At 38.5% G+C, this 24,489-nt stretch overlaps 1 protein-coding gene across 1 annotated transcript in view; it reads left to right on the top strand.

Annotated features, from left to right (window-relative positions):
• LACE1 (lactation elevated 1) overlaps positions 1-24,489 on the top strand; it is a gene marked incomplete at its 5' end in the record, with an annotated part of 174,968 nt that overhangs the window by 128,581 nt on the left and 21,898 nt on the right. Inside the window, 2 exons of the mRNA XM_011952889.1 lie at positions 5,235-5,305; positions 5,562-5,662. Of these exons, the coding sequence (XP_011808279.1) occupies positions 5,235-5,305; positions 5,562-5,662 (172 nt within the window). The remainder of the gene's footprint in view (positions 1-5,234; positions 5,306-5,561; positions 5,663-24,489) is intronic.

Genomic DNA, 24,489 nt, shown 5'->3' with positions numbered 1-24,489 from the left:
GGGTTTCACTATGTTGGCCAGGCTGGTCTTGAACTCCTGAACTCGTGATCCGCCCACCTCGGCCTCCCAAATCCATCATGTTCTTATTAAAAATTTGAAAACATGTTGCCTCCTATTTACACCAGAGGGTACTTGGACAAGAAATATAATTATGGTACCATGTTTTCCTCTTGCCTTCTTGCTTCATTCCGAAACTTGCTTACTCTTCTCTTTTCATATTCCCCAAGTTCCTCTGGAGTCATTATACAGAACAGAGTGTACTGGGAAAGCATTATGTTTAAAAGTCTCTAAGGCTACAGTGTCCATTGATGGATGAATGGATAAATCGTGGTCTATATATACAATGGAATATTATTAAACCTTATAAAAGGAGATCCTGCAATTTGCAACAACATGGATAAAACTGGAGGACATTATATTAAGTAAAATAACTAGATACAGACAGATACTACAAGATCTCACTTATAAATGGAATCTTCTAAAAAAGTCAAATAATTAGAAACAGAGAAATCAAATATGTAGAAATAGAATAGAGTAGTCGTTACCAGGGATGGGGGGTTGAGTGAAGAGAAGGGGAATGGATGAGGAGAGGTAGGTCTCTTTTGGTAGCAAGTTGCAATTACAAAGGATGACTAAGTCTAAAGATCAAATATATAGCATGAGGACTATAGTTGAAAATAGTGTATTGTACACTGGAAATTTGCTGAAAGAATAGATTTTAGGTGCTCTTACCACCCCCAAGCCCTCACACACAAAAGGTAACTGTGAGATGATGGATATGTCCATTTGTTTGACTGTAGTGATAATTTCACTGTGTATATCAAAATATCATGTAGTACACCTTAACATATACAACAAAAAAGTTTAAAATATTTTTTTAAATGAATATCCATTTTCCTTGCTTGGGATAGTTTATCTTTTTCCTTCTCTCTGCCAATTTGGATAAAAGAATGGCATCTTATTATTTTGCTTTGCAGTTGTTATTACGAGTAGAAAAAGAATGATTTTACATATGCTTCTTGTCCACCGAGCTATCTATTTTTTTTTGAGATGGAATCTTGCTCTCTCGCCCAGGCTGGAGGGCAGTGGTGCAATCTCCCTCTCTCCCTCCCTCCCTTCTTCTTCTTCTTCTTTTTCTTTTTCTTTTCTTTTCTTTTTTCTTTTTTTTTTTTTTTGGAGACACGGTCTCCCTCTGTAGCCCAGGCTAGAGTGCAGTGGCATGATCTTGGCTCACTGCAACCTCCACCTCCCAGGTTCAAGGATTCTCGTGCCTCAGCCTCCTGAGTAGCTGGGATTACAGGCATGCATCGCCATGCCAGCTAATTTTTGTATTTTTTGTAGAGATAAAGTTTTGCCATGTTGGCCAGGCTGGTCTCCAACTCCTGGCCTCAAGTAGTCTGATCACCTCGGCCTCCCAAAGTGCCAGGATTACAGGCATGAGTCGCCATGCCTGGATTACACCAATAAAATTTTTTATTTTGCATTTGTAACTTCTGAGTAACTATAATAGAATTCTTATAAGACACTTATAATAAAAATAATTTTGTGATATTTCACATGTAATTTCACTATATAGAAAATCAGGTATTATAATTTCACAGGTGACTTAGGAGAGATGACCTGACTGAAGTTTAGTGAGTCACATTTTGATAATATAGTATATACGAGACCACAGAGTAAAAAAGAAATCACCACTGAGGAAGTTTGTAAGGAATTATTTATTCACCAAATATGCTTTTGGAGGCCTGTCTTCTTTCTCGGTTGTTTTTCAGAATTCAGTTTTCCCCCTATGTTGAGTAATGTGCCTGTGCTAAGGAAAGATTAACTTTCTAAATGACAGCAGACCATACCGAGTGGGTGGTGTTGCTCTGTTTTCGCTATGTTCCTTAAAAAGCAGCTCACTTTTTTTTTTTGTTTTTTGTTTTTTTGAGACAGAGTTTTGCTCTTGTTGTCCAAGCTGGATTGCAATGGCATGATCCTGGCTCATGCAACCTCCACCTCAGGGGTTCAAGCGATTCTCCTGCCTCAGCCTCCTAAGTAGCTGGGATTGCAGGCGCATGCCACCACATCTGGCTAATTTTTTGTATTTTTAGTAGAGACGGGGTTTCACAATGTTAACCAGGTTGGTCTCTAACTCCCGACCTCAGGTGATTCGCCCACCTCAGCCTTCCAAAGTGCCACAATTACAGGCGTGAGCCACCATGCCTGACCAGCTCACTTTTTAAAAATATATATTTTATTTTAAGTTCTGGGGTGCATGTGTAGGATGTGCAGATTTGTTACATAGGTAAATGTGTGCCATGGTGTTTGCTGCACCCATCAACCCATCACCTAGATATTAAGCCCCACATGCATTAGCTATTTATCCTGATGCTCTTCCCTCCTCCCCCCTGCTCCTGACAGGCCCTGGTGTGTGTTGTTCCCCTCCATGTGTCCATGTGTTCTCATTGTTCAGCTTCTACTTATGAGTGAGAATATGTGGTGTTTGGTTTTCTGTTCGTGTGTTAGTTTGCTGAGGATAATGGCTTCCAACTCCATACATGTCCCTGCAAAGGACGTAATCTCGTTCCTTTTATGGCTGCATAGTACTCCATAGTGTATATGTACCACATTTTGTTTATCCAGTCCATCACTGATGGGCATTTGGGTTGATTCCCTGTCTTTGCTGTTATGAATAGTGCTGCAATAAATATACGTGTGCATTTATATTTATCCCATAATAGAATGATTTATATTCCTTTGGGTATATATCCAATAATGCGATGGCTGGGTCAAATGGTATTTCTGGTTCTGGATCCTTGTGGAATCACCATACTGTCTTCCACAATAGTTGAGCTAATTTACATTCCCACCAACAATGTAAAAGCGTTCTTATTTCTCCACAGCCTCACCAGCATCTGTTGTTTCTTGACTTTTTAATAATCACCATTCTAACTGGCATGAGATGTTATCTCATTGTGGTTTTGATTTGTATTTCTCTAATGACCAGTGGTGTTGAGCTTTTTTTCATATGTCCGTTGGCCACATGAATGCCTTCTTTTGAGAATTGTCTGTTCATGTCCTTTGCTCACTTTTTGATGGGGTTGTTTGTTTTCTTTTTTCTTGTAAATTTGTTTAAGATCCTTGTAGATTCTGGATATTAGCCGTTTGTCAGATGGGTAGATTACAAAATTTTCTCCCATTCTGTAAGTTGTTTTTTCACTCTGATGATAGTTTCTTTTGCTGTGCAGAAGCTCTTTAGTTTAAGTAGATCCCATGTGTCAATTTTTGCTTTCATCGCAATTGCTTTTGGTGATTTCATCATAAAATTTTTGCCCATGCCTATGTCCTGAATGATATTGCCTAGATTTTCTTCTAGGGTTTTTATGGTTTTGGGTTTTACATTTAGGTCTTTAATACATCTTGAGTTAATTTTTATATAAGGTGTAAGGAAGGGGTAAAACCAGTTTTGGTTTTCTGCATATGGCTAGCCAGTTTTCCCAGCAACATTTATGAAACAGGAAATCCTTTCCCCATTGCTTGTTTTTGTCAGGATTGTCGAAGATCAGATGGTTGTAGATGTGTGGTCTTATTTCTGAGATTTCTACTCTGTTTCATTGTTCTATGTGTCTGTATTGGTACCAGTACCATGCTGTTTTGGTTACTGTAGCCTTGTAGTATAGTTTGAAGTTCACTAGCATGATACCTCCAGCTTTGTTCTTTTTGTTAAGATTGTCTTGGCTATATGGGCTCAAAAAGTAGCTCACTTTTAAGATTTTTTTTTTTCTTCTTCTTTTTTTGCTTGTATACACCAAAGGTGATGTTGGTTCCAAATGAATTCTCAAGAATAATGTCTAAACAGACATGTGCTTGGCATGGGCATTGACATTTACATTGGTTTGTGTGATTTCTTTTACCTTTAAGATTGCTTCTGTTTCTAAAATTACTTTCTATAGTGTCATTTCATTATTTTAATACCACTCTATTTGAATATGATACCAGACCTCATGGAAGTCAAACAGCATTTCTCCTGCAAAGTTGGCTATTGTGAATGATGTTTTTAACGTCCTTTGAGGTGGGTGGTTATTACTTGGAATGTGACAATTTCAATCTTTCAAAATAGCTATGTGCTTTGTTGCATTTTAAAGACATTTGCTGTAGAACAGTTGAAGAATTAGGTGCTTGTGTGTTAAATGCCTACCACCTGATAATTATCTCAAGGGAGAAGTTGTTTAGTTTAAGCTTAATCTAAATAAAAGATAACCTGTCATACTAATTTTCAATAAGGCTTTAGTAAGATGAATGTCCAGAATTTAGTTTAATTGCTTCCACTACGACGTAAGAGTGATTTGTGTGTCAAAATTAAGCATGTTGGCAGGTCATCCTGTAAAAGTTTGTATGTGGAGTTGAAGTAAACTTACATTTTTACTTGAAGCTCTTTTTAACAGTTTATTTCTTCTGCCAGTTATTTTATTGAGTGTTAATTTACCACCCCTCTTAAAAAAAAAAAAAAAGGTGAGAGGAAAAAGGTCACAGCATCATCACATTTATATATGAGTTCCCTAAACCATATGGTGATTTCTAATTAGAATACAAAAGATTCTGTGATGAGACTAACTTCATAGTAGCTGTAACAGTGGGCATCACAGAAGGAGAGAGTTTTCTTCGGTTTCCAACAAGGAGACTTTTGAGAGAAACTGTGTGGTCTATAATTGTCCTTATACTAGAAGTCTGACAAAGTTATTGATGTGCAGATCAAGTTGGTATTTCGAAGGTAGTAATTTAATTCTGGAGGTTTGATCCTCTCAGTCACTGGCTTGACTTGATTTTTTTTTAATGCAGCTTCAATATTTAATTTCACATGTACCCTCTCAGTAGAGATTTCAAAGGATACTTTGCTGGATGCTTGACTGCCTTGTCTATTTGCTCTTGTTTTGCATGCAAGAGAGAGCCAGAAGCTTTCTTCTCATTGTGTACACATGGTATTAATGGATTTACTCTGCCTGTATCGTCTCATTACTGGAAACAGCTAGACGCACAGAAGTCTTTCAGTGTATGCAAATAAGGCAGAATCATCTACCTGAGAGTTAATATTCTCTGCTTTTAAGTGTATTCTAAATCTAATGTTTGTATTTAGAGCATAACATCCTGTTCTTTTTTTTTTAACGGGCAAAAAGCTAAGCAGACTCAGGCAGCTGTTTGATGTTGGCTTCAAGTGTTATTAATTTCATATTCTATTATTCTTTTCACTGTAGCACAAGTGAAGCTGATGTGGAGGCTGTCATGGATAAGTTGTTTGATGAGCTGGCTCAGAAACAAAATGATTGTACGTAAGTTAATTTCTCTTGAAAGAGAATACATTTAGAACACAATGCCCAATCTCCACTGACCAATTAATAAGTTCCATTGCTGTATATGGGTTGATGCCACGCTCAAGTGGCAGTCATTGTATCAGCATTTTGTCTAATTTATGTGTTGAATCATGTGCTATTATTCATCAAGCTATGCATTTCCTATCTGTAAGAGATGAATTTTATAGTAATTATCCAGACAAGATTGAGTCTTTGTTCATGTTCCCATAGTAACTAGACCAAGGATTCTAAAAGTGCAAGGCAGAGAGCTGCGCCTGAATAAAGCCTGTGGAACCGTTGCCGACTGCACATTTGAAGAGCTGTGTGAGAGAGTAAGTATCCAGGCACGTCCAGACTCACTGGCCTTTTCACATGTTAAAATACTTCATGTTTTCCTCTCTGCCCATTTCAGATTTTAAAATACCATTCACAGAGTCAGAACCGATTTAAAAGTCTCATTAAGGGAAATACTCATCTATATTTGCCATGTGCTTTTTATAGATATTGGCACAAAATTTGCACTTAGAAGGGCTCTAATGCAAAATTAGAAATGCAGAGAGAACTGTCAACTGTTGCTAGAAGCAAAAATAAAATCTGTTTTGTAAAAGTCAAACATAAGAGATTTTGGAAAAATATTTGAGGTGAGAGTTAGTATGTGGGAAAAAGGAAGATGAAATAATGCTAGCATGATCCAAGGAAGCATCACATAAAATAATTTCCACCCCTTGTACTCATTGCCCATCTATTATTGCCATAACAACGGACCTACTAGGGCCAGAGTCAAAGAAGGTAAATTTCTGTAACTGTAACATTTATATTATATAATAAATAGTATGTTCAACAGGGAAAAAATGTTTACCAGTGTATGCACACATTCATATAACTGAGAAAGATCTTGACTGCAGATTCATTATAGATATGAATTCTGTCTTAAAAAATCTGGAATTCTCAGTACTCAATGGATATGCAATGTATTTATTGATTGCAAATCTTGAGGAAAACAAATTCAAATTAGATAGAATTTTAAGCTTAATTTCTCGATTGACATGCTTAATTTATCATTCTAGCTGGTCTCTGATTTATCTTGACTTTCAGGTAACTAAAGAACAGTTGCTTTTCAGTAAGGGAAAAGACAAAATACGTATACCTGCGGCCATTTTATGAGTGTTTTTCTTTTTTTTTCTTTTTTTTTTTTGAGACGGAGTCTCGCTCTGTCGCCCAGGCTGGAGTTCAGTGGCGGATCTCAACTCACTGCAAGCTCCGCCTCCCGGGTTTACGCCATTCTCCTGCCTCAACCTCCCGAGTAGCTGGGACTACAGGCGCCTGCCACCTCGCCCGGCTAGTTTTTTGTATTTTTTAGTAGAGACGGGGTTTCACCGTGTTAGCCAGGATGGTCTCGATCTCCTGACCTCGTGATCCGCCCGTCTCGGCCTCCCAAAGTGCTGGGATTACAGGGTTGAGCCACCGCGCCCGGCCATGAGTGTTTTTCTTAAAAGCTAGTGACAGCCGGGCGCGGTGGCTCCCTCCTGTAATCATGAGGTCAGGAGATTGAGACAACCCTGGCTAACACGGGGTTTTGTAGAGAAACCCCGTCTCTACAAAAAATACAAAAAATTAGCCGGGCGTGGTGGCGGGGGCCTGTAGTCCCAGCTGCTGGGGAGGCAGAGGCAGGAGAATGGCGTGAACCCGGGAGGCGGAGCTTGCAGTGAACTGAGATCGCACCACCGCACTCCAGCCTGGGTGACAGTGCGAGACTTCGTCTCAAAAAAGCAATTATTTAGCACTTCAGAACCAGTAAAGTTTAGGATCAATGAGGATCCTCCAATAGGGTGGTAATGTTGATTTCTATTAGTGAAAGTCATTCTGGGTGATACGGACCTTTCAGACCTCTCCTGGAACAATCTTTAAGGTCCTGATAACCTAACATCTCCTGACAAAATTCTATTAAGGCTCCCACTTAGGTTTGACTTATTTTGCAAGAAAAAATAAACTTGAGAAGAATCTTATACATCCAAAAGATGAAGCTCCTCCACTTTCTGCAGAAGAGGACCCAGTGGGGAACAGGAAAGACAGGCGTGTTGAATCTTGGGGGAGGAAGGCAAAGATGGTCTCTTTTGGAGCAGACACTGAGTTTTATCTGCATTTTTAAAATATGCTCCTTGTTTTAGGACTCTTAGTAACAGGAAAAGGCCACTTATCAGGGACCAAAATCTCCAGTTTATTTACTATTCAGGGGTGATGGGGAAGAAGACTGATTGAGAATTTATCTTGAAAAATGAAATAGCCCTTATAAAAATAAATCATTTTGTCTTATTTGATAAAAATGTGGATTACAATAGCAACTACAAGTTAAACTCTTAGATTAAACAATGAACAAGTGCAGCGACATGATCATGGCTCACTACAGCCTCGACCTCCTGGGCTCAGGCAATCCTCCCACCACAGTCTCCCCGGTAGGTGGGACTACAGGCACACAACGCCATGCCTGGCTAGTTTTTAAAAAAAGTTTTTGTAGAGGTGGGGGTCTTACCACGTTGTCCAGGCTGTTCTCAAATTCCTGGCCTCAAGAGATCCACCCACCTCAGCCTTCCAAAGTGCTGGGATTACAGATGTGAGCTACCATGACCAGCCTTGTCAATTACTTTCTTTTGAAGTTTTTGTGATGTTATTATTTACTGATTTTTTTTCTTCTCCAAGTTGGCCAGATCTTCTTTTGTCAGTGAGTTTGCATGGACAGGTTTGCCCTTTATCTAGACTGTAATTGTGGGGTGTTTACTACATTACGCAAGCGCTGAATGACTTGCAAAAGGCATTGACGTGGTAAGTGGGGTTAAGCTATGAGGGATGTTTAAGCTATGTTAAGCTATGAGGGATGTTTGAGGAAGTGCTAAGTTTTTAAGTAGCTAGTTCGTTTGTGACTATTTTCTTGTTATGATGATTTTGCATTGCTTTGCAGCCTTGTAACTGCAATTCAGATATTGATTTCTTGCATGAAGAGGACAATTGAAAGCCCTCAACTTCAGATATAACCTAAAACTCTTAATGAGTTATAATGATCTTATGAGCCAGGCTAAATAATTGCCGAAAACCATTAAGTAAAGATAACAACACATCCAACCTAAGGTAAAGAAGCAGGCGTCTGGTGTGTCCGGGACAGTCCCAGCTTTGGATCATCTGTCCTAATTTTCTAGAAGGCTCTTGAAGCCCAAGACCTGCCCAATCACCTGATACCATCATGAAAAAGTCTTTGGCAAGAAGTAGATTGGTTAACAGTCCATAATGATTATTTTTGAGTCATGGCCCCTTCCAAGGAAAAAATAATACAGAAACTTACCTGTGTCTTGATAAGGTAAAAGAAGGTTTAGATTGGAAGCCCTTGACATATGCCATAAGTAAAATGAAAAAGCCAGGCACATTCTGCTGTTTGCACACCTCTTCCCTCACTGTTCCAAGCACAGTTCCTCAGATTTGGAATCCTGCAGGTTAACATCTAGCCTCTTGGTATCTCCTGGATTCTCTTGCTTTGTAAATTTATTGTTCAGTACTGTCATGTTCAGCAGTCTGAGTTAGGAGAACCTGCAACGCGTACATAATAATAATAACAAATATAGCCACCCATCAGGTATCATCCTAAGTGCTTTTATATATAAACTCATTTGATACTTATAATAGATAGGCACTATTATTGTCCACATTTTATAGGTAGAGAATTTTAAACACCAAGATGTTAAGTTACCTTCCCAAGGTCATACAGCTAATAAGTGGTGTAGCCAGAGCTTGGACTTCTTGGTAGTTTGGGAGTCAGATTCTGTGCTTTTAATCACTACATTGTATCTGAAGATGTTCTGGACAAGTTCTTCCTCAATCTTTAATATACTTTGGACTCTATCTTAAAGTGTAATCATTTGGGAGGCCGAGGCAGGCGGATCACATGAGGTCAGGAGTTCAAGACCAGCCCGGACAATATGGCACAACCTCATCTCTACTAAAAATACAGAAATTAGCCAGGCGTGGTGGCAGGCATCTGTAATCCCAGCTACTCAGGAGGCTGAGACATGAGAATCATTTGAACACAGGAGGTGGAGGTTGTGGTGAGCCAAGATCATGCCACTGCATTCCAGCCTGGGTGACAGAGACTCTGTCTCAATAAATAAATAAATAACAACAACAAAAATAAAGTGTAATCAGATGATTTGTGAATTCTCACATCTGAGCTAAGCTTTAAGAATTTTATGGAGCGTGAAGCTGAATGGGGAACAGACATCCCCCAGTCCTGAGAGCCTCCCTCTGTGTTGAAAACCTTAGTACAGACCTGCCCAACTCGTGTGTTGGCATACCCACTGGGAAGTCCAGCTACGAGCCCCTCTGCTCTTCTGAAGGCTGTACCTCCAGGGTTTGTGGCTCCAGGCAAGGGTCCCCAAGCCTTAGGCAGCCTCATCCCTTTGCCCATTAATAAAAATACTTTCTCTTCCTGCCATGACAAAGGTTGGGAAGTGCTGCATTAGAGAAGTGTGGGAGGGTGGAGGAGAATGTGTTTGGGTGGTCTTTGTTCCCTGCCATTCCCTCCATATCAGAGCTGTGGCAAATGAACATGAAGCAGATCCATCTCTGTGGACATCACATGAGCTTTCAGGTTTCCTTTCCTTACCTTGATATAGCTTCTTGGTTTAATCCGAGGGTAGTGGAGGAGTCAGAAATACAGTTATTGAAGGCGGTGGTTCTCAAAATGTGGTTTATAGACCTCTGGGAGTCCCTGAGACCCTTTCAGGGGTCCTGGGAATCTAAACTGTCTGTAACACTTCTTGCCTTTTTCACTCTGGTAGTATTTACAGTAATGATGCAAAAGCACTGATGGGTGAAACTGCTAGCACCTTAGCAGGAATCAAGGCAATAGCACCAAAAGATACTGTATTTTTCACTGATCATATGCTCACAGTAAAAATAAATAAATAAATAAATAAATAAATAAATAACCCAGTTCCATTTAAAAATATCCTTAAAGAAGCAGTAACAATTATTTTGTTAAATCTCAACTTTGAGAACATGTCTTTTGAATATTCTTTGTGATGAAGTGAAAGTACATGTAATAAAACACTTCTGCTCTATATCAAATATGAAGGCTGTCCTGGGGAAAAGCACTTGTACAGTTGTTTGAGTTGCAAGCTGAACTAGCCACTATTTTCACAGAATTCCATTTTTACTTGGAAGACTGAGTGACAGACAAACTATGGTTATTCAGATTTGGCAGACATTTTCTCACAATGTTTGACAGACATTTTCTTGAAAATGAATGAAATAAGACTGTCATTTCAAGGAAAACAACTGACAATATTTGTTGCCAGTGATAAAATTTGAGCAAACAAGTGAAAATTAGAATTTTGGAAAACTTGTTTCTGCCATCATGCGCTTGACAGCTTCCCAATTCTTAAACGTCTTTCAGATGAGATTGATGGTGATATTAACACATGCAATGTTTGATAATTGTTTAATTAAATGTGTCAACATTTGGAAGATCTACATAACTCAATGAACCAATACTTTCCAATAACCAATGTATGCTCTTACAAAATAATACATGACAAAAGATCCACTTAAAGTGCAGGAAAGACTAATGGATTTTAATATAACAGAATTCAAAAAGTATACTGATACTGTTTCAGCTTCTACATTGCAACTAACAGTTTAGAAATGACCTCTTCTCAAGTTAAAATTTGTTAATAGATTCTATTTTTAGAACAGTTTTGGGCTTAAAGAAAATCAAGACTCTAGTACAGAGAGTTTCCATATACTTCCTAATCTAGTTTCCCCTGTTAACATCTTACATTCATATGGTATATCTGTTACAATTAATGAACCAATATTGATACATTATTAACTAAAGTCTATATTTTATTCAGATTTCCCTAGTTTTTACCTAATGTCCTTTTTCTGTTCCACAATACCACATTACCTGTAGCTATGTCTCCTTAGACTTCTCTTGGTTATGGCAGTTTCTCACAGACTTTTTGTTTTTGATGATCTTGACAGTTTTGAGTACTAGTTAGGTATTTGTAAAATGTCTCTCAATTGGGATTTGTCTGACATTTTCCCTATGATTAGACAGGAATGATAGTCTTGGGGGAACCACAGAGATCAAGTACTACTTTGATCACATCATGTCAAGGATTCATACTGTCAACATGGCTTATAACTGTTGATGCTAACCTTCATCACACTTGTCTGAGATAATGTTTGTCGGGGGTTTTTTTTTTTGCCCTAAAGTTATTCTTTCTCCCACTTTCCACAGTGTACTCTTTGGCAGTAACTTCTTGTTGAGTTTTCATGTAGCATCAAAGAATATCCACAATTATCTGATAAGGCTATTAAAATACGTTTCCCTCTTTCAACTACATATCCATGTAAGGCTAGATTTTCTTAATATACTTCAACCCAAATAACTGAGTTGCAATAGATTGGATGTAAAAATGGGTATGAGAATCCAGCTATTTTCTACTTATCCAGATATTAAAGAGATTTACAAAAATGTAAGACAATGCCATTCTTCTTAGTTATTTTCATTTCAAAAAATAGAAGTATTTTTCATAAAAATGTGATTTGTGTTAATTTGATGGGCTTAATGTAGTGGCTTTATAATTGTTACTTTAAATGAATTAATACATATTTTAAATTTTTCTCAGTTTTAATTTCTATTACAATAAACACTGGGAGAGATAACCCATATAAGCAAATGTTCCTTGGGTTCCTCAATAATTTTTAAAAGTATAAAGGAGTCCTGAAGCCAAAAAGTTTGAGAACTCCTTGCTTTAGGGTTAAACTTTCATGGACCAAAAATGAAAGAATCCTACCAAAAGAAAACAAGGAAAGCTGAATTCTAAAGCCTTAATGAGTAGACTGACTAGACCCAAATTTTCCTTATTGAGAAATGTAATTTTTACACCTGCAGAAAATTGTTTCCTTAACCAATAACTGTACTCACAAGTAACTGTTTGCAAGAGCAGTTTGTTATTTGTATCTTAAAAATAATGACAGGTGGCCAGGTGTGTTTGCAAAAAGTCTAGGCAGAAAAATATATCAGTTGATGGATATGCATGGGTGTACGCGTTGCTCACTATCAACTTCTTGTTTATTACCTTTCTTCTTTGGTATTTAGTACTCAAGAAATGAAAGTCCATCAGATAAGTGTATTGGCCTCCATTTTTCTATTAATCTTGATTATATCATATTAGTGTATATATCCTTAGACTTACAAGTGTACCACATAGTATCCCTTAGGGAGTTGTTAAGTAACATTTCCCTTCTCTTGCTCGTTTTATGCTTTATTTAGCTTTATTCCAAGTGAAACCACTGGCTGGGAGCTACTTCTGGTTTGTGTCCTGTGCTTCGTTCACTCTCAGTAAATATAATACTAAAGGATGAATAGCTTTTATCTCTACTATTTGGCCAAGAGTCAAGGCTGATGGTGTTGAGATGCCAACAGTGGTAATTAGCATCAAGGAATTAGGGCATTAATCACCAGAGCTGAGGCAGCCCAGGAATATCCTTGGGCTTTTACCTTCCCAGCAGCAAAACCATTTTTGTAGTATTGCTGATCTGTGTGTGCTCATTTCCCACATTTCCTGACTTCTGGCCTTGCCATGTCCAAATAAGGCAGCCGACCAGCCTGGCCACAGCATAGTGACAGGAGGACAGAAGTGAGATTGCAAAGATCTTAATAGAAAATGGGTCAGATTCTTGTAGGGAGGAATATGAATCCATTGTCACAAATGAGCTGTAAGTCTTTTGTCTATCTTTTCCCATCCACATTCCTAGTCAATCCTTAAACTAAAGAGTCATAGTCTTGATGTTGCAAGGCACCTCAAGGGTCATCTTATCTAACCATTCAACCAACACTGAATCCTGCAAGATCCCAGGCCTTCACTTGCCTTGCAATGCCAAATTGGGGAATGCAGTTAAATATGTGAGAAGAAATATAAGACATGTTAAGATAGGAGCAAAATTTTACCATACACACCTAGACCTAGCCTATTTCACGAGTCCTCAGAATGATAAAGGAGATTTTGGAATAAAATCTCATAATTGACTTGTAATTTGATTTTTAAAAGTAAGATGCACACAAGTAACTTCTTATATGAATTTATTTTGTTCTGATATTTTGTACATAAAAGAAAAAGTGAACTCTCTGTAAGACTGGAGATTGGACTGAGGGATCCATTTTTACTAATTGTTGATTGATTATATCTTCCAAAGAAATCACTGTATATCAGGTTAAAAGTTATTTATGTATATATATATAAATCTTACTATTTTAAAGGAAAAAAGAAATGTCTGAAAAAGAGGGTCTGGTTTAGAAATTTGAAAACTGTAGCTTCTTAGAATAATTGTGAACGTTTCCATGATGAAAAGGGAGTAAAGAAGGATTAAAGGAATAAAGAGAACACCTTCCTCCTTTCTTCACTGGCAAATTTTCTGTAATAGGACACATAGTGAGGCTGGACAATCCTGCCCAGCTTCTGTTCCCAAACTGAGACAAGAGCAGCTTCTTAGATGATGCTGCTCAGGGCTGCAGATTTTAAGCTCTGCAAGCCATGGGCTTCTCAGACTCAGCAGCCTGAAGCTCTTCTGAGGGAGAAAACGCACTTTCATTTTCTGTGAATGTATTTATGTCATGTTGTTAGCTGAAATGGTTCAAAAATATTGTCTCTCCTGTAATGGGGAGAAAATGCCCAAGGATTCCCAGAGGGTCTCAATGGAAGAGTAAGTGTGCCAAAAATTGTGTACTTTCAATATGTTCTCTGTAATATTATTTTGAGGATCAGATCTAATAGTAGACACAAGTCCTCATGTTTGTTTTAAGGTCACTTCTACTCTAGCCAAGTATGAGAAACTAATATTTAACATTTGTCTCAGTCTTTGAGAGGAATATGTCATTCATTTGCTGAGATAATAATTAAGAAGTGCAAAGATTAAGAAATATGAATTTAAATATATATATATAAATATATATTCTTTTTTTTTCTTTTTTTCTTTTTTTTGGAGACAGGGTCTTGTTCTTTTGCCCAGACTGGAGTTCAGTGGTGTAATCACTGCTCACTGCAACCTCAGCCTCCCAGGCTCAAGCAGTCCTTCCCGCCTCAGCCTCCCAAGCAGCTGGGACTACAGGTGCGCACCACCATGCCCAGCTAATTTTAGTATTTTTTTGTAGAGACAGGGTTTTTTTCATGTTGCCCAGGCTGGTCTCAAACTCCTGGGCTCAAGCAATCTACCCTGCCTCAACCTTCCAAAGTGCTGGGATTACAGGCATGAGCCACCATGCCCATGATCACTAATTTTTTTAAATAGAATTTGTTTTTAATTTAAAGATAAATTATCTCATTTGGCTTTTAATAATAAATGTATCAGAGCTCAAAATAATAATTAAGAATAGCTCTCTAAACAGAAGACCTGTATGAAGAGATTGGTAAAGTGCTGAGAGAAAACAAGTCTAATGCAACCAATTAATATGAATATAAAACACTTTAAAAGTACTTGTTTGATTTTTTTAAAAAGCTTTAACACTAATGGTTTTTCTATTGCTTACCTATCAACTGGCCTGGTTTTTCTTAAACAGAAATTTTTTTTAAATCAAGTAACCCTTAAGTGTTTGTTTCCTATCATAGAGTATGATTTGCTATTTTCCATAGTACCTTCCCCCAGATTAGATCAGTTGACCCAAAATTAGCAATTACTTATTACATTGCCAATTAGAATATTTAATAAGGTATATTCCATTTTATCACTTTGAAATATATTTTATGGAAAAAAGTTTGGAAATTGTTAGAATTGCTATTTTTGTTTTTTAAAATGGCTTGGTGAAGATATTATTGAGTCAGGCAAAAGATTTTAAGAAAAAAACTAGAAAGAAGCAAAGGAGCCATCATATCTTAAGAATTATAAGATTTTCACATATTTTATATAGGGTTAAATATTGCTTCATTCTTTTCTCTTTTATTGTTAATCAAGAAATATATGCTATGTAAGATCCAACCCTCCAAGATTACTACATTGACTTAGTGGTCAGCAACTATTTCTTTTTCTTTTTCTTTCTTTCTTTTCTTTTTCTCTTTTTTTTTTTTTTGAGACACAGTCTTGATCTGTCACCCAGGCACAATCTTGGCTCCCTGCAACCTCCGCCTCCCGGATTCAAGCGATTCCTGTGCCTCAGCCTCCCGAATAGCAGGGATTACAGATGCACCTCACCACACCCAGCTAATTTTAGTGTTTTTAGTAGAGATGGGGTTTCACCATGTTGGCCAGGCTGGTCTTGAACTCCTGACCCCAGGTGATCCACCCACCTTCGCCTCCCAAAGTGTTGGGATTACAAAATAGCCACCATGCCCAGCCAGTCAGCAGCTATTTCTTAAGTACTTCTATATTTGTATGCCTATGTTATGAGGAATATAAAAGAAGTGTGTAAGAAGTTTCTTTCAAAGAATTTACAGTTCAGTAGAGGAAATAACATGAGCCAAATATTATTCAGCAAAGCAGAGTAGAAAGAGGCCCAACTGAGTCAGGAGATACCAATTCCAGTCACTAACTCAAATACTGTTTAGCTAACACTGGGTGCTGTGGCACACACTTGGGAGGCTACTTGGGAGGCTGGGGCAGGATGATCACCTGAGTACAGGAGTTCTTGGCTGTCCTGTGTTATGATCATGTCTGAGGATAGTCAAGGCACTCCAGCCTAGGCAACATAGCAAGACTCTGACTCCCCCCACCAAAAAAATATACTATTTAGCTGAGTTGCCTTCGGCAGATCACTTAACCACTTCACCATTCTGGGTCTAATTGTGAAATGCATGATGTGATCAGCACATTTCTGTCATTCCTTTTATTTCATTTCATTTTATTTTTATACCATCAGCTTTGATGAATACTGATCTGTCATTCCTTGTAGCTATAACAGTCTACGTTAAAGAACTGTGCTCACTAGTTACGTAATATATCAGGAGTTCAAAGTAAGGATGCTAAGGTTTGGAAAGGCTCCAACAAGACAGGAGATTTAAAGAGGAAATTGATCTTGACCTGGAAAGGCGAGCAGAATGTAGATGAGTGGAGTATAAGTATTTCAACCATAATCCGAAGCCAAGCATCACGTGTTTCAGGGGGACAGACTGATGCCTAATGAGAGCAGAGTGCATGTTGGAGAGGAAAGGGAAATAAAGATGAAAAAGATCTCAAACAGATTCTACCATCAAAACCAGGCAGAGAAACAGTCTTCTTACCATAATCCAGAGTCATTTTAGGTTTTGAGCAGGAATGTGGTACCTAGAATAATGTTTCAGGAAGATTAATGGGGCAGTATATGCTGGAAGAGGTTGTAACTTTCACCAACATATCCAGTGGACCAGCAAATAGTATCTCCTCTTGGGAAGGTTCTTCTTTCCAGAAGGAAACTTGGTTAAATAAACTAACATGCTAGATATTTGTTTGTTCCCTTATGCAGGGTAACAGACACAGTCCTACACTTTTAATATTTTACTCACACTTCTCCCTAATCATCCACCAAATATTTACAGAGTACTTAATAGAAGGCTAGCATATTTCTAGGAACTATAGTGGGTACCAAGATGAGTAAGAGTCTCCACTTTTATGGAGTCTTAATTTAGAAGAGAAAATTAGATCAGTACATAGATCACTAGAATGTGAGGCGATTATAATTAGTACTACAGGATCAGTATGACCAGAATGCTATGGATGATCAAAGTGGAACTGGGCCTCAAAGGCTGGAGGGTTGGAGATTCTGGGTGCAAAGGTTGGGGGGAGTATGAGGTGGTAGCTGTTTGGTTTTTCCTAAGCAAAGGAGATCATGAGGGGCATCTTTATGATCTCTTCCTTCTCTGAAGTTGTGTGTTTCTGTGAAAAACACAAGAGTTGGGGCTGGGCGCAGTGGCTCACACCTGTAATCCTGCACTTTGGGAGGCCGAGGTGCAGATTGCCTGAGCTCAGGAGTTCAAGACCAGCCTGGCCAACATGGTGAAACCCCATCTCTACTGAAATACAAAAAAAAAAAAAAAAAAAAAAGCTGGGTGTGATGGCACACATCTATAATCTCAGCTACTCAGGAGGCTGAGGCATGAGAATCACTTGTAGCCAGGAGGCCAAGATTGCGCCATTGCACTCCAGCCTGGGTGACAGAGCGAGACTCTGTCTCCAGAAAAACAAACAAACAAACAAACAAACAAAAAACCAGAGTTGGAGATTACAGAGTATATTCAGAGAACTACAGACTCAGGAGGGTTCTACTTCCATTTATGGCAGAGTAGCTCCTATTTGATCAAATTACCTGTGGATCACCTCTGCAAATTCTGGACAAAATCTGAAAAATAACTATCCAGAAGGCACTGCTTATCAAAAGTAGAGCACAGTCAACACTTGGAAGAAAGGATTGATACTGGTGAATTTCTCATTTTTATAGTTTTTCTCCTGAGGGCAGATCACAGTTGGTCTTATACGGATGTCTAAAACTCAGTAGAAGTTTTTAAAGTCTAAAACTCTGTTTTTAGAGTTTTTAGACAGAAGTCTAAAACTGTGTTTTTAGCTCGAAGAACCAGAGAAGAGCAAATCGGTGACCATAACAGCTGGAAAGTATAAGGAGAAATCTGGGAAAGCAGAGAACCACAGAGGAATAGCCTGAACTTTTTCCTATAAACTCTGCCCAAATCTTGGGCTGACCTATGAAATATACACACACAGCAAATGCTAAAACAACTGAACGGAGATTTTCGCTGCAATGCATCACGGAGGAGACAGAGTTTGGAGCTTGAGGCTAACCAAGTTAATTGCCTGCTAACATAGCAACAACAACAAAAAATCAATATACCAAAGAATCACAAGTCTCCACGACCTACCATACACAATATCCAGAATTCAATCCCAAATTACCATGCCCCTCATCAGGGTACATGGCTGGACAGAGTATGGACTGGATTTCAGCTCCTAATTGCCCCCTCAAGGAGAGGCACGAACCAGGTATTCTTGAGAGATTGCATGAAACAAGATAAATAGAAGAGAAATCAGAGGACTGGGCATGGAGGAGGTCAGGGATGAGGACAAGCCACCTAGGACTCCAATGGTTTCAGTTTGGATGACCAGAGAAATGGCAGGACCCTTAACAGACAAACCAAAATGCTAGAGGTAGGAGAACGGGACTTACAAACAGTTGGAAATTTAGGACTGAAGATAAAGATCTAGAGGTCATTTATAAAGATGTGTTAGTTTGGAGCCTAAAGGAGTCAATGACATCATCTGAACTGACATATAAAAAGGAAGAGATGAGGATGTGGTTGGGATTGAAAAGTATGTTTTCACTAGAATCAATGGAAGGAAACAGAGCCAGAGGACTAGTATAGTTTAATCAGAGGCACAAGAGAAGCTATGCAGATTCCTCACCATTTTACTGAAGACTTTTAAAACACAGAAGTAATGTACTAGGCTGGGCACGGTGGCTCATGCCTGTAATCCCAGCACTTTGGGAGGCCGAGGTGGGTGGATCACAAGGTCAACAGATTGAGACCATCCTGGCCAACATGGTGAAACCCCATCTCTACTAAAAATACAAAAATTAGCTGGGCGTGGTGGCGCATGCCTCTAGTCCCAGCTACTCGGGAGGCTGAAGCAGGAGAATCACTTGAACCCACGAGGCAGAGGTTCCAGTGAGCCGAAATTACACCACTGCACTCCAGCCTGGTGACAGAGTGAGACTTCATCTCAAAAACAAACAAACAAACAAAAAACAGAAGTAATTTACTAGATCAGTAACATCTTAGGGTTTGGATGTTACTTTGTAGAAAGTCTTAATATAATAAACCACTGTCATAAGTTTATTAATAACCTAATCTTACTGCTTTTCAGCCTTAGCACATGTGAAAAACTGTAAGTTGTAAATTGCTATACACATTTACATGGGAATATAAAAGTCATCTTGCATACATGTTTGCATCGTCAATTTCCTTCCTGAACTTTCTGCATTGTCTCCCTATGATGTCTTGTATAAATCCAAATAGTTACATAGTCACATCATCCGAACTGCAGCCTTTGCAATGCACTTCTTACTCTCCCCCTTCACTGCTTTACTAAAGCCAAGGATGCTTTTTCTTTCTCAAGTACTTCTTTATGCCAAATTCCATTCAATTTCGTGTTCATGAAATAGATTTCTACTTCCCTACACTGGGCTATTTCCCTCTGTTGAAAACCCACCTTCTCTAAGAATATCTCTCTCTACTGACAGATGCTCAGTACATACTTGGTAACTAACAAAATCAAAAGAGGCACTGCTATTTATTATCTGAGGTTCTTACTGACATTTTATTTCCCTGATTCTCCTTTGCCTCCTGTTTAACTAAAAGCAAACAAAATAAGCTTTAAACAGAAATATAATAATTTTAGCATGGATTTATAATTCCAAAAAGTATGTTATATGTGTGTACAGATACACACAACCATATACACACAGAATTAAATTTTTTTGAAATCAGGGCAAAGGGAAAATAATGAATACTTAAGCTGGAAGACAGAAAGTTAATATACATAAATCCATGTCATAAACTTCTACGTACTTCATAAAATCAAACCAGTCAACACTCAGCCTTCTATCAGCCAAAGAGGGGAAAAGATATTCAGTAAGTTAGAAGATAAAAACAAATCAGTTACTCAGAGGAAATGATGATTTTTTGCTGGCACTTGGACCTTTCATAAATGGGCTTCTGAAAGATGCCAGGAGACATTTCCTCAGCACCGTTCCTGCTGCCGACATATGCTTGTATCTGACAGATTCTTATATCCAAGCTGGGAACATAATGACAAAGTAAAGTTTAATGAAACTGTGCTATAAGGGCAAAAAACATGCTTTACAGCTAACCTTTTCTCTTTATTTATCTGGCTTGATCCAGAAAAATAGTTCTAAATGTTTAGAGGTTGAATAGATGCATGTTGTTCTGGCCTTTCATGGATATTTTTATCTTTTAATAAAATGTGGGCAGCAGATAATTCAAGGTTGTCTTTCGGCAAGAAGATGAAGTGAATAATTCTATTGGTCTTACTCATAGTTTGAAGGGCTTGGCCCTTTATTCCAGCAGCACAGGGAGGTATTCAGTCTTGCCCTGATTCACTTTTTTATATCTTTTGAATATGAATTAGCATTTTTAACTGAGTATTTCCATGATTTGGAAAGCAGAAAAGTGGGAGAAAGAAAGCAACTCTTCAATATCCACTTCTTTTCCAGCTCTGATTAGGCTTTTCAAATATCCAAGCCTCAGAGAGTTCCGTTTCTTTCCAGTGGACTCTCACAAAGAAAGCAAAACAAACAAAAACAACAGCAAAAAGCAAAACAAAAGTAACAAAACCTCTGCATTTACAAGACTTTAATGTGTTCAGAAGTTACAGTTCTCAAATTTAAAATAACTTCTTAGCTGTTCTAAAGCCTTTTCTCCTTTTTCATTTTGGGATCCTAAATATCTCTTTTCATGCCACGTAGCTCTGATTTCCAAAGGAAAAAGTTAACATTGGTTCGCCTTTCATGTCACATGCACATGCAAGACCGGTGTCAGAGAGTCTAGAACCTGACCTTGCACTATGCAGCTCATCTTTCCCATTTCTTCTGCGTAGATCTCAAAGCCAGACAAATGTACAAGTCTTTCCTCCCACGGAGATGTAGCAAATACTGCCCTCTACCGAGGGTAAAATCAGGATGGCTTGATTATGTTAATGATTAAGTACTGATTTCAATGATTATGGTAGAATAATGCTGGTACTAATTACTTCATCATTATTATATACTTTCTTATTAAAATCATTATATTCAGAAAGAGAATACAAAAGCGGTGGAAACATATTTCAGCCTTGGCCACATTCACTTATTACGTTCTGTAGTCTGGACAATCAGGTATCACAGCACTGTGTCTGAGGCATTCATGATAATGTTTAAATTTCCTTTTGTTTTGAACTAGCTAAGAAAATACCTTTTCCAGGGGGAAATTAGAAGGAATTGTTATAGCGTTATTTTAATAAAGGAGCTTGTGAAATAATTCTAGCAACAGTTGGGCTATTTTTCTTCCCCTTGCCAGGTTTTTTTTTTTTTTTTTTTTTGTATCTACTAGATTGCTAATATTCAGAATAATTTCACAGGACTAGCTGTTAGTGCAGTTACAATAAATTTTTTCTTTGTTCTTTATGACTTTCAAGGGTGACTTGTACATGTTTAACAGTAGAGGATCATGTTAAAGTAAATGCCTTTTAACAAAAAGCCAAAAAGCTTCTTAAAAATATTAAACTAACCAATCAAATAATTACACACACACACACACAGACACACACACACACGCAGAGAGAGAGAGAGACATACATTTGTAATGGCATGTTTTTAAAAAATATTATATTATCTACTGTGTTCCTCGATCTGGAGAGTGTGGGTTCATTTATTAGGCTAAATGCTCACTGTAATGTACTATCCAGTTCACTTGTGCTGTTTCTGTTTTTCTAGAATCGGGTTTGCTTAGGATTGGCCTGAAGCTAAACAAATTTTAGCAAGGGAACCATAAGAATCAAAACCTAGTTGTCCGAAGTGTTCCACAGCATCTAATAAACTCCAAAGCTTAAACCTCTGGTTTCTTTAATTCAGAAACCTTAGATACTGTGAGAACTAGGAGGAGAGTCGAGCCAGGCTAAATCATCTGGTGGTGAAGATAGCTTCCAGAACATGGTGAGCCAAGGTGTGTGAAGGCCCGTTTTCTCCAGCCTCACAAACCAAAGCAGCAGCCTTGTTCTTCACAGGCTCCCTCTGCCTTCTGACTGCCCCTCACACTACAGTTAAGCTGAAAACGTAAGCTGAATAAAGTACGTAGGCAAGATTTCCTAACTCTAGAAATATGGGGCGTCTTTCTGAGTGGGGGCTGTGAGCTACACTAGCTCATTTGCTGTTGTTAATTCTGTTGTATGGTCGAACTCAGTTTATCCCATTTCCAAAAGGAGCAACTTGACTTCTCCTAGGTGTTAAATGTCTACCAAACAACAGATGTCAGGTAATTAGCAAGGTATAGTCTGGTTCATTCAATCCCAGGTGGTTAGTACAACTCATTCCACTAATTTTTACCATGTCGTGGATATGCTTTTGCAGTTGTTATGTATTGTCTTGGAGTTTTATTGATGCTTACATTTAGCGATGCTTATTAATAATGATGATAATGCTAATTAGGACAGTTTCCTACTTCATCTTCTTTTTCTTTTCTTTTCTTTTGTTTTTGAGACAAGAGTCTCACTGTCACCCAGGCTGGAGTGCAGTGGCATGATCTCACCTCACTGCAACCTCCGCCCTTCAGGTTCAGGCGATTCTTGTGCGTCAGCCTCCCAAGTAGCTACAGGCCTGTGCCACCGTGCCTGGCTAATTTTTGTATTTTAGTAGAGATGGGGTTTTGTCATGTTGGCCAGGCCAGTCTCGAGCTTAAGCAATCAATCTGCCTGCCTCAGCCTGCCAATCTGCTGGGATTACAGGTGTGAGTCACCATACCCAGCCTCACATTTTCATTTTGGTTTTCCGTTTTTATGCCAATTGTTTCAATTCCCGCTCCCCCTGCTCCCCTGCCCCAATGAGTCCAGCATGGTGCTTTTCACATGGTAGATCTGATTTGATAGACCTTACTTGATGTGGCTTGTGTCTTGAGAAAATTATCAGTTCCAGGATCCCCAGAATTAGACATCTCTAGAATTTGAATATCTCTTTATTACATACACAAAGCTGGTCAAGTAAATCACATTGATTTTTTTGTTAAGTCATTGTTTCTACAAGCAAAATATGCACCCCTCTGCCCCCCGCAAAAAAAAAAATACTGTATTAACCATTAAAAGGGGTTAGAGAATTTAACAATGATCTGGCAGATTTAGGTAGAACCAGCCTCCTGCCATTGAGACTGTGTAAATCAAATGACAAAACTTTCCCTCAGCACTCCAAAGAACACCCTGAGAAGTAGAATGTGTTAAGAATTGGTGATATTTTCTGGAATGGTGAGATATTTCCCAGCTGGGTGTTTGGACTTCATATTCATGAGATTTCTTATATTAAGGTGCCATATGAATCTTGGGAAATTATTTACTCTGCAAATACACACATTTCAGTGCTCTGCTTTTTTTCTTTCTTTTCTTTTTTTTTTTAGGCAGAGTCTTGCTCTGTCGCCCAGGCTAGAGTGCAGTGGTGCCATCTCAGCTCACTGCAACCTCCACCTCCCAGGTTCCAGTGATTCTCCTGCCTCAGCCTCCCGAGTAGCTCGGATTACAGGTGGGCACCACCATGCCCAGCAAAATATTTTTTTGTATTTTTAGTAGAAATGGGGTTTCACCATGTTGACCAGGCTGGTCTCCAACTCCTGACCTCAAGTGATCCGCCCACCTCAGCCTCCCAAAGTGCTGGAATTACAAGCGTGAGCCACCACGCCCAGCCTTGTTTTTCTAATTATTATATTTATTATTTTGGAATCTGGCACATCAAAATAGTCTTAACATGAATTCATATGGTATTTTCAGTTTGTTTTGAAAAGGATACATTCATTCCATTCAAGCATTTTTCTATTAAAAGGTACTTCTCTTTAAGATATGAAGTATTGTCATTGCCATGTAATTAAAGTAGGATGCCATGCATGTTTGTTTAATGAAGAGCTATCAACGTATTCCTACAAAGGGTTTATAAGGAGTAGTCTATACAGATAAAGAGTAACTCTTAGGACCGTATAATCTAGATAGAGCTCGAAATCGTAATCGTCCTACTTCAGCTGAAATAATGGTAGCAGAGCAAGCATTAGTGAAGCAGAGAAAAAAGAAACTCAAGCTGACAGCTCATTTAGGTATACTGAAGTGAAGTGGATCATTGGAGGGCAGAAGGTGGTCTGATGGTAATGATTGTGCATTTCACATTGGTGTGGCGTTGAGAAAATCCCCACTTCTGGCACCAGGGTCAATACCAAAGCAGACAATTGGGCCATTTCACATATAGGAGAAAAAAGACAGCAAGCAAGCTCTTTATTTTTGTGTGTGTTTGTTTGTTTTTTTGAGACGGAGTCTCGCTCTGTTGCCCAGGCTGGAGTGCAGTGGCCGGATCTCAGCTCACTGCAAGCTCCGCCTCCTGGGTTTACGCCAT

Source organism: Colobus angolensis, unplaced genomic scaffold (assembly GCF_000951035.1).
Source record: "Colobus angolensis palliatus isolate OR3802 unplaced genomic scaffold, Cang.pa_1.0 Scaffold35, whole genome shotgun sequence".
Classification (NCBI taxonomy): Eukaryota; Metazoa; Chordata; class Mammalia; order Primates; family Cercopithecidae; genus Colobus; species Colobus angolensis.
This window is presented reverse-complemented; position numbering and strand designations above follow the sequence as displayed.